The 10,899-nt window shown below is 39.9% G+C and overlaps 1 protein-coding gene across 4 annotated transcripts in view; it reads left to right on the top strand.

The window, feature by feature from the left end:
• The first annotated feature begins 273 nt into the window (after positions 1-273).
• The window catches only part of kalrna (kalirin RhoGEF kinase a), a 156,695-nt gene continuing 146,069 nt past the window's right edge, over positions 274-10,899 (top strand). For all 4 annotated transcript variants that reach the window (XM_067604265.1, XM_067604262.1, XM_067604264.1 and 1 more), the window contains exon 1: positions 274-560. In XM_067604265.1, the coding sequence (XP_067460366.1) occupies positions 494-560 (67 nt within the window). In that variant the 5' untranslated portion in view covers positions 274-493. The remainder of the gene's footprint in view (positions 561-10,899) is intronic.

The raw sequence follows: 10,899 nt of genomic DNA, 5'->3' as shown, positions 1-10,899 counted from the left end.
ACGAGATAATAATATCAATACTACTACTAATAATACTTACTACTATTGAATACAATAGGCTGTTTTTATCTTTTTTATAATCAGTTATTATTGTTGTTTCTGTTTGACAATAATATAATTTCTTTAAAAACACACATGATGTCTTGCTAATAAAGGTCAATGGATTGAATTGCGAGAGCGAGAGAGAGAGCGAGCGAGAGAGAGAGAGAGAGAGGGAGGGGAGGCACTGGGGGAGAGGGAGGGAGGTAGAGAGACCCTGGCGGACAGCAGCAGAGAGGTTGGACCGGGAACAATAGAGAGGAACGAAGCCAGCCCTGAAACACCAAACAAACCGAGAGGGCGAGAGAAAGAAAGAAACCCAGAGAGGGGGGATGGAGGGAGAGAGAGGTAAACGGAGAACATGTAAGGAATAAAGACGCGAGGATTTTCCGGACCTGAGGGCTTTATTTCTATCTTTCTTAGTCGGTTGGATTGTATTGAACCGGATTCCGGTATGAACCCTGCAGAAGCGGCCGAGGAGGCGCCCAGCGACCCCGACACTGATGCCTTCTACAAAACAGGTAGGAAGACAGAACAGAGCGGCTGCAAATCAGCACAATCTGCGACAAAAGCATCATAACTGTGGCCAATGTCACCACGAGCCGTCTGAACACGCACATGAAACCAAGTGAACATCAGCAGAAATGTGCAGAAAATCACAAGAGATGTGCTGGAAATCACACAGGCAGTGCCAGATGGAAGCCAGACACGGAATCGTTACAATTCAGCTCAAAATAACGTTAAATGCTGCTCTCAGTGCTGATATTTAATGGTTTTATATGCATTAACAGTGTGTGTGTGTGTGCGCGCGCTCGCGTTTGTGTGTGTGTGTGTGTGTATGTGTGTGTGTGTGTGTGTGTGTAATAGTGTGAGCTCATGTGTCTGATGCTGATGGGCTTTACAAAAGAAAGAAGAATCACAGGGGAACCACATCAAATCAGCTGCTGGAAATCTGTTCAATATGCTGCTAAATGACGTTTTATGTAGTACTGTCCAAGCTTTGATCAGCATTGCAGACTGTGTGTATGTGTGTGTGTGTGTGTGTGTGTGTCTGTGTGTGTGTCTGTCAGTGTCTCTTAAATTGATCCATTTTGATTTTAAAAACAGAAGACGACTGATCATTATGACACAACTGACCTAAAATGGTGTAAATGGAGTTTATATGGTTTGTACATTGAGTAGTGATCAATGGAGATTCTCCTGGTCTGTCAGGGTGACGAGAGAATGTGTGTCTGACACTTCATACAAAACATAAGGATAATGGCTAAATACACAACTGGGGCTGCAACTGGCAATTTTCTCATCGATTCATCTATAAACTGATTCTTTTGCCAGCTTCACCTTCACATTGATGTCCTCAAACCACTTTTTTAGTCTTTCCAACAACCAACGGATACTGTATTTCTTTCTCACAGTACTATGAAATACAGAAGCAGCTCATTACTTTGGTGGAGTGGAAACCAGAAACCAGATCATCTTTGGTATTTTACTTAAGAAATTGCTGATAATCTAAACAGTTAGTTTTTTATTTTTAATTTTTCATTATAATTCAATTTATTTTCATTATCAATTACCGCTTATTTTCTTGATTAATCGATTGAGTGTGTTTTGTAAAAATGTCAGTAAATTGTGAAGGGTGTCTACCCCAAGTTCCCTGAGCCCATCGTTACTCTTCAAAATGCCTTGTTTTGTCCAACCACAGTCCAGAAGCCAAAGATAATCGGTTTATTATCATAAAGGGGTGTGAAAACCAGAAAATATTCATATTTGCGAAAGCTGGAACCTGCAAATGTTTACTCAAAGAACTGCTGAAACGATTATCTGATTATCAAAATCGTTGCAGATTAATGTTTCGCCGATCGACTAATTGATTTCATTGACTAATTATTGCAGCTCTAGTTTGATTGACTGTTCTGTCAGCACTTTTATTGTTATGTTTTATGTAGATGTACTGTATGAGTGTTGGATACTGACACATTAGGGTTAAAATAATGGACATAAGTATGAATACAGCTATTTAGGGCTTTCTCAGGTTATATGGACTGGAGTGTTTGTGTGTGTGTGTGTGAGTGACAGGGAGAAGGAGAAAGAGAGAAAAAAAAACACAATGATAAAATAAGTTTTATCAGTATAGAAAACTGGTGACATATTGGTGCCATGTTTGATCCACTACACATACACACACTCACACACACAGTATGCAGTAGTGCTCAGAGAGGGACACACCCTTACTCTCAGTGTCAGTGTAATTCAGTTCAATAACTTTATTATGAACAATCCTGCCAAGGGAGTTTATTAAATCAAACACACACTCAAAAACACACTCTATGAGACAGTGTGTGTATTGTATAGAGTAACAGGGGTTCCATGTGTGATCTCCTGCTTTTCAGTTTTCCCATAATATTAAATGACTGTCAGCTGGAACGTTTCCAGCAGATGGACATGGAAATCCCGCTGGTTGACTCATCAGTACAAACAATGGGATGCTGTGCTTAAAAAAGGTCTGATTCATTGACATTTAGTCAAAGGTACAACAATTGTGAGAGAAAATTCAACTACGTGTCCCAGAGAGCACTGAAGTAAGAAACAACCAGTAATTAAGCTGAACACTGTTGCTGTGCTGCTGATGGATTTTGAATCAATCAAGACTTTGATTTTAGATCAGTTCGTCATGTATGGTGTCGTTTTTCTGCTCTTGATTCTATCAATGGTCCAGGTGCTTTCTCCATAGCAGAACACACTGAGACTGATGGGTATTGTAGAATTTCAATAGTGCTATGCGACAGAGCAAAGAGGGAAAACTAGTCCCGATTCTTCCATCTGTAATCTGTGTGAAATAATCTCACGTGAGATGATGAAGCCCAGCTCAACAGCTGAGAACTTAAAGTCCTACTGAAGTTAAATTGCCTTTTGTTGTCTGCTGTAGCATACATATCTGATCTGTTCATCACGCATGATTTCGATGAAATTCCGTTCCATCGTCCGCTTACATAGCTGAAGTCCTTATTTCGATACAGCTAATCAAATCTTGCACAAAGTCATGAAGAGATGTTCAGAGCAGATGGTCACACTGAGCCTGATAGCATCCTGCTACACAACACAAGAGACTCTGAACAACAACCCATGTTAGCTTTCCTGCTAAAGTCTCCTTCTTATCTAACTTACGAACATGAACATGATGCACCGTAGCTTGTTGAAGCATACCTGCAAATATCACTTCAGTCTCGTTAGATGCTGGTTTGGTCGTTGCTCTTCAGAATCCCTGTTAGCAACGCACCGTCTGTCCATGACTTGTAGCTACAGCAGTTTGTTTACTTTGTCTCAGATACATACGGAACAACAGCCCCTCCAGCAGGCCGAGACAAAAACTATTACCAGTACATTTAAAAAAATCATGATCCATCAAATAGACTGAGAAAAAGGACATTTTGAAGTGGTGGTACATCAAACTGCTTTTTGAACTTTTAAATGCAGCGAGCTATCATATTCACGTCATCCTTTTCACAGCGTCTGTGTTGTACTGTTGGTTTCTGGTTCTGGTTTGATTTCCTGACAAAATAGCTTGTTACCGCAGTGCTGAAAAAAAGCAAAAGGCTCCATAAAATGTTTTATCACATGTCTAAAGAAAGGATAATGTCTCACAGCATACCCTCCTCTCCTTCCCTCCTTCTAACCTGACAGGAAACAATAAAGGGAAAAACTGGAATTGAGTTTTTGATTATGTTTCACAAATGTTGCGCCTGCAGCCTGGGCTCAGACATGTGCCAGCGTGGTGCCTTAATCAATACTGTTTGCTTTGCGGTCTTGCTTGAGGTAGAAAAAACTATTCACATACAAGAGCAAAATGTGTTCTTTTTTGTTGAGTATTAAAACGCAGTACCGTGTTGTAAACAGCTATGAGAGCAAAGCAGGGAGGCGTCACACACTCTGAATGTCTTTTATACAGAAAAATTGAGATGACTCTGGACCACATGCATGCACGTTCCTGACAATGTCTCATAAAATAAAATCCTCTTTACTGTTTTTCATTTGCCATGCATTCAACATCCCCACCACTGCTGCCCTAATAGATTCCCTCTTGCGGAGCTCTGCTTTTTGCAAAGTCGAATTTGAGTCTATCCAGAGTGCTGTCAGACTTAGTAAATACATGGTGTGCATGTTTTAGCTCCATGCTGACTTTTCTTCTTGGTGCTTCTTGTTTCTATAACATTGTCATATTCCTTTGCATGATGCTGCTGCAGCTGCGAATGTTTAATCGAATTTGTGAGACTGACGGTTTCATGTGCTGATTCGGCCCCTCGCAGAACTGATGTTGCACACTTTGCATTCTGACATGAGATGTGTGCAGTATTACCTAAAACACTATAATGTGACATAAGCCTGTTTAATGTCACACTAACTTTAATTCGGAAACAAATTCACCTGATCAGACTGCTGACTGATAATGCTAATTAAAGCTCTGTTTCTAGTATAATTCAACAATTTTAACTTAATCTGGAAAAGACTAGAGACCCTACAAAATACACATAAGGAGTTTCACCAACAGTCAGAAAGGAGAGCACAATGGATGACACGTCTGCATGAATATATTACAGGAAAGTTAGTATTAGAAGAAGTACATTCAGGGGGAACATGATTTGTGTGTTTCTCTACCAAAGCAAAAGAAAAGACCTCCCTCAAAAAAAACACTTAATGCTGCAATTTGTACAGAAAAGGTGAAGAACTGCACTTTGGGCACTTAATTTGGATGAGACGACAAGGACAACAAGGACAGTGAACTCTGCAGGGAGAGATGGAGGAGAGAGACCTTCACAACAGTGTGGTGAACCTGAGCTGAGCACTGGCTCTGCACTGAAACCTGATAAAGTGGATAACTAAATAACTCTCGATTTGTGTGGCACCATTTTAACAAGCTGACGATGATAAAACTGTTTGCTCTGTGTATAATTTCCACATTTCCAAAACGTGTATATATATATAAATTTATTTTCATTTAATTTATATTTAATGCAGATTGTCTGGTGATGTTTCCTTTCACTGCATGTAGCTGATGCACTTTGTGTGTTTTGAAAAAGTAAAGTTTGTCTACTTGAATTTCGTTTCTATAGGAAACGGTAGTAGCAATGAGTGAAGATAAATTATTAAATGCAAATTAGACTCATCACATCTTAAGAAATCAGTAGCACAGAAATTACAAAAGAGCAGAAAAAGAGTCAGAATATATACAAGAGCGCATCCTCTGCCAGGCTGCAGTATGAAAACAGTTACACAGGAAAGTGCAAGCGGCACGGCAGCTCAATGTTATGCTAATCAGTGGTTTATAAATAGGATCCTAAATTATCAGACGGAAACAGGAAGTGACACACATGCATTCATACGTACACGCATGCAATCAGAGTGTTTATCACACAACTGACGCCAGCTGTCTGTCAATAGCCGCTGTTGTTGCTACACTACCAGAATAATCATAAAGCTTTACTTTCAGTTATTAGAGTAACAGACGTTAACAAATAGAAGTTAGTGATGTCATACTGGTTGGTGTTGTGTTGGAAACAGGTGAGGCACAGCAGCTCCTCACCCAGGCATGCTGGGAGATTAAGACTACCTTCACACCAACTGGCTTCATGGCTGAAAGCGGAAGTCAAAGTGCCAGAATTACATTAGTGCCAGCTTTTTCCTAGATGCTGCTCTGATGAATCTTCTCTATACAATCTATACAAAAAGGCCCGTCTCTTGAAATGCAAAGTTAAGAATTTGTTTTATTTTTTGTTTTCTAGAGTGTATGCTTTGCACTGCTACTGTCGTTAATAGTGTAATCGCAGGAGATTGAATCCCAGTGTGTCTTCATATTCCAGCAGTGAGGTGTGAAGCGAGCGCTCGCTGTGTGCATGAACAGGCGATTAGAGTTAATTTTCTCTGCTAATCTGCTGAAAGCTGTGGGTAATGTTTGTAGCCATGGCAATTTTCAGCAAAGACATAAGATGGTGGCTTCAGCGCTGCTGCTCAAGGTGAAGTTTTTACACCTGGCAATTTCAGTAAGATTGCAAGACGATTGCAACCTTACTGTAATCTTTTAGTCTAAATGTAGATGATAATAGTGCAGGTTTTGGGTTGCACCGAACCACAGAACTGATTGAAGCCATCCCACAGTAAAGACAGCAACTGGCGTTGAAAATGTCAGCATGTCACCTGTACCAGATCACCATCTGATGTTGCTATGTGCTAGCTGTAGGTGTAAGGTACATAGAATCTACCTGTAAGTTTAAGCTTGTCACTTTTTGGTTATAGAAAGTTGCTGACAGTCATAACTTTACCGTGTGAACTGATCAGGATTTGTTACTGAAATGGAAATAGCTTCAGTCTGATGTATTCCCATCAACAGAACCGCCTGAGGATTTCACTTTGAGCAGAAACCTCATTTCAGCCTCAAAGCTTCAGTATGCTTCAAACGAAGAGGCTGTCAGGTCGTCTACCAGCGTCAGATGGGGGAACTTGGTGGGTGGAGGTGGAGGGGGGGGGGGGGGGGGGTACATTCAGTGAAAGTAAGACATGAATTGAACTTCCCCCCGAGCTCTCTTTTTTCACTTTTTGCTTTCTTTTCAGTTCAGTGATATTTCTAGTCTGAAGGTGCATTCAGACAGAAAGCCTTGCATTTTTTGCACAGATTTGACTGCTGGATATGATGCAGTCTGTGTTGATTTGATCCAAGAATCCAGCGTACCAACTGTATAGACGTTAGCTGTAAGCTAGCTGGTAAAGGACGCACTGATTGTGTGTGGAGTATGTCTGTGTGTCTGTGTTCAGCTCAGTCTCTGACTGTTCTCAGAACTCACCAGGATCTCCTGTTCCTTCTGTCATTTCTCTCCCTTTTCTGCTTGTCTCCATACATTTATAAAGCAGATTTGTAAAGCCCCGGGGTAAGTGCAAATTCTTTGCTCAAGTTAAAACATTTTGAACTCAACACATGGTAACACACCATGAATGCTTCCGAGGAGAGATGTCCAAAAGCATGTGTCATTATCCATATTTGCACGATTTTTTTGTGTAGATAGAAGATGCGCAAAAGACGCAGAGTTCGTATGATGGCAAGCTTTTAGCCCCACCTTTGATTTTTACCATTTGGAGAACGTATATATACTGTAGACGTGGTTGGATGACATGACAGGTCATACTAACTAGTTAATTTAAAGCATACTGAGGATCAAGGTTAGGTCTTATTTCACCTTGAGGGGGGGCCTCATTTTACCCTAATGAGAACCTCAATTCACTCTTACAAGAGACTGCATCTAACCCCGAGGATGGACCCCGTTTCATCATGATGAGAGACCTCAATTGTAACATAAATAAACCTATTTTTTCCCTGAAAACAAACATAATCTGACTGTGAGAACAAACCCTGTTTCAACTAGAGTTCTTCTATCTCAGGTTTGTTTCGCTTCTGAAGGAAAGAACTGAACAAATCAATACGAGGGGTTGACATCAGAGAATTTAAAAAAAAAAAATCAGCTGAGCTGGATTTCAGACACAGTTGTTATGGTATGGACACGTGTGTTTGTGTTGGCAGGACATCTAAGGGTAACTTTGGCCCATGAATAGAAGTGGCTAAGCGTATGTGTATGACCGTGTGTTTGAGTGCTTTGCGAACAGACACATTACATGGATGAATGACCTGTAATCCATTCATTCACTCAGATTCAGACAGTGCTTCCTCCAGGCTTAGAGCAGATTAACCTGCAGTATAAACATTCAAAATCAGGCAGTGGGAGGCAGAGACAGTCTGGATGAATTGTAATAATGATATAAAGATTTTGTTTAGGAAGGTTTTATATTGCTAACCAGAATCTCATCAAGCTGCAGTTTGGACAGCCTGATGTCTAATCAGATGTGTCAATTAAAACAAATTACTGAGGTTATGCAGACGGATTAACGGTAATGATAAAGACTGTTGTTTAAATACAGCCTAATGAGTCACACTCACACTAATCACACTCAGTAACACTACTTGGACTAATACTAATCCATTAGCATTGACAGCACTTACACTGATACATCTGATCATGTGCTGCTATGAATACATATTAACAGACTTACATCAGTACATTCAATTCACTGAAGATCTTCTATCCTCACTGTGCGTGTGGGTGCACAATTAAGCAGCGAGCTTAACACATTTACAATATGTGTATGTGTGGAGGACTAAAGAGTTTCACTGGATGCAGAACAAATTCAGTGATAGTGACTGCAAATCAGAAACAGATGAAATACCATAAATAGTTAGTCACACCGAGGGTATTGTAAAAATGAATTAGTAACAAGAGAACTGGATTCACACACTGTCACATCATTGTCCTGCATGCCAGGAAGTATCACCAGAGAAAGCAAAACATTAAGTAAAAGTAAAAAGAGCAAAATATACACAGTATGAACTGAAAGTTACCTGAAATGTAGTATTAAGGCCCAAATGCACTGAAAGCGTCTGTCTTGGAGTACACTTGATGTTTTAAATGGCTGAACGCGCACCAAAAGCGTTATGAGGCACATCAAACTGCCTTAACACCCCTGCTCCAACCTTGTTTCGGAGCGTTATATGAGGACCCGACGACCAAAGCTGTTTTTTTCTGCAGCCAAAAAAGAGAGAGAGCGAGCTGAAAGCGCGAGAGAGGCAGAGTGGTTTAGAGAACAAAGCAGTGAATGAGAGAAATTAAATGTTTTCTGATTGTTTCACTGCGGTTACATTCTGAAGCAGAAATAAATGACCATCAAACACTCAACAGTTGATTTACTGTGGAAACAGATGTTCTTAGTTTCATTTTCCTCCTCTGCATTCTCTCTAATGCAGCAGTAACATTAAATACAAAGAACAACAGAACAAATCTGTGTTGGTTGTCTGGTGTTGACATTTCAAATCTGATGCCTGCAGTGCACAGTAGGAGCATCAAATGAGGTGCGTCAAATGAGGCGCATCAATAATCGCTTTCAGTGTGTTTGGGCCTCAAGCAACAAATTAGCATCAAGGACAATACCCATGGTGTATTTTTAAATGTTTTTGACATCCATCACTCATCTGACTCACGGATATGCTGCCATTGATTAAATATATGCGTGTGACACATGTCTACAAGATCCCGCATATTTCTTTTATACTACAAGCCTTTTTTGTGTGTGTGGAGCGCTTAGAGAAGCATCATTTTCCACAAAATCTTAGTTTAAACCATACAAATCTCTCACTCTTTGTATGTTGGGAACTTATTAACTAATAATGACTGATCTGATTAAGTCTCCCAGTTTCGCCACTAGTTTCGCTTGTGGGTGAGGGAAGTAAAATCAATTAATCAATAAATGATGAATGAATGAGAACAATGCAGTTCTCCCAGTGTACACTCCTCATGGAGCCTGCTGATGTGGATTTCCATTTAGACAACTAGTGTAGTGGCTAGCTTGGTCATCACTGGGCGTATTGCAGAAAATAAAAACACATTTAATATCTCAAACAACAGTCATAAAATAGCTATAAGAAATGGAGTACCTACAGATAATCACCCAACAAGTGCATTTGGAGAGTAGATAAGAGGCATGTCAGTACGATGGATGTAATGATGTCGGTTAAACTGATGCCATTAGGGGTTGCTACTAGCAACAGAATGTTAAACAGGAGTAGGTGACAGAACATCAGAGGAACACAAAACACCTGAAGGAGCCCAGACTGAACCCGCAAAGATCAGATCAGGTTGGGTTCTTCCTTAATTCCCACAGGCTTAAATTGTTTCAGGGTGAACTCATTAATTTTAGTTATATTTTTTCTCCAAAATAGATAACATGACATGTTTGTGTTTGCTATTTGTAATCCATCAAATAACAGAAAATAACAACCAAAAGTAAAACTGAACGTGAAAGAATTATTTGGCGGATGTTCCGGCTTCCATCTATAAATAATGAACCAAAATCCAAAATCTATCACACAGCGCAGAGTTGGCTGTTACTAAATCTCTTGTAACTGAAGCTAGAACAAGACAAGCCTGTCATACAATCTAAAGTTCCAACATCCATACAGCGTTATTTTCATTGCATGCTGCATTTAGCGGCATCAGTTAATTGTATATGCTAAGTAGTGTTAAAACACTTTTGTCAGTTTTTTTTCACTTTCTGGTGCATTTATTCATTCATGGTTTAGGCCATGGAGTCAACTGTAAACCATCATGTCATGTGTACAGTTCACAGCAGGGACATAACAGTACCATCCGGGAATATTGTGTTATTCAAAAGTAATTCCTCAAAGCAGCTTTGGTACAGAGCTAATCCTCACACTTGTACGATCTGTCAGTTAACAGAATCCACAGAATCCATATGGGGGTTTTGAGTCTGGTGAACGCACTGTCAGTAGTAGCATAGTGTAGTTTCTTATAGCACTACTACTAGTAGTAGCAGCAGCAATAATTTTCATACTCTATACACAGTATTATCCCAGTCAATCAGTTGAAGTTTTGAAGAATACCAAATATGTAAGCATGAGTACTGCAATGGAAACTTTCAAAATTGTGTTTTATTTTATATTGTAGGGATGTCATGGTGCATATATTTGTCCTTAACAATATGGTACAGGATGTTGGTATGGTACAAGACTATTTGATTCGGTACACCCTGCAAACTAAATAATTACTGTCTAATTAGCTCACAGGAGACCTATGCACATTAACAGGCCTGTATTTTTAATCTGGGACTCTACTTAAATATCTTTGCATTATTCACTGTTGAAAAAATTCCTTATTTATCTTATACTTTATGCAGTCCCTCAGTTCAGCCTCTGTCTGAAACAGGCCATTTTAGCTCCTGTCTCTTTAAGGCGGCTCTACCGCTGAGCCC

This window comes from Thunnus thynnus, chromosome 11, assembly GCF_963924715.1.
Source record: "Thunnus thynnus chromosome 11, fThuThy2.1, whole genome shotgun sequence".
Lineage (NCBI taxonomy): Eukaryota > Metazoa > Chordata > Actinopteri > Scombriformes > Scombridae > Thunnus > Thunnus thynnus.
Note: the sequence above shows the minus strand (reverse complement) of the source record. Positions and strands in the feature narration are given on the sequence as shown.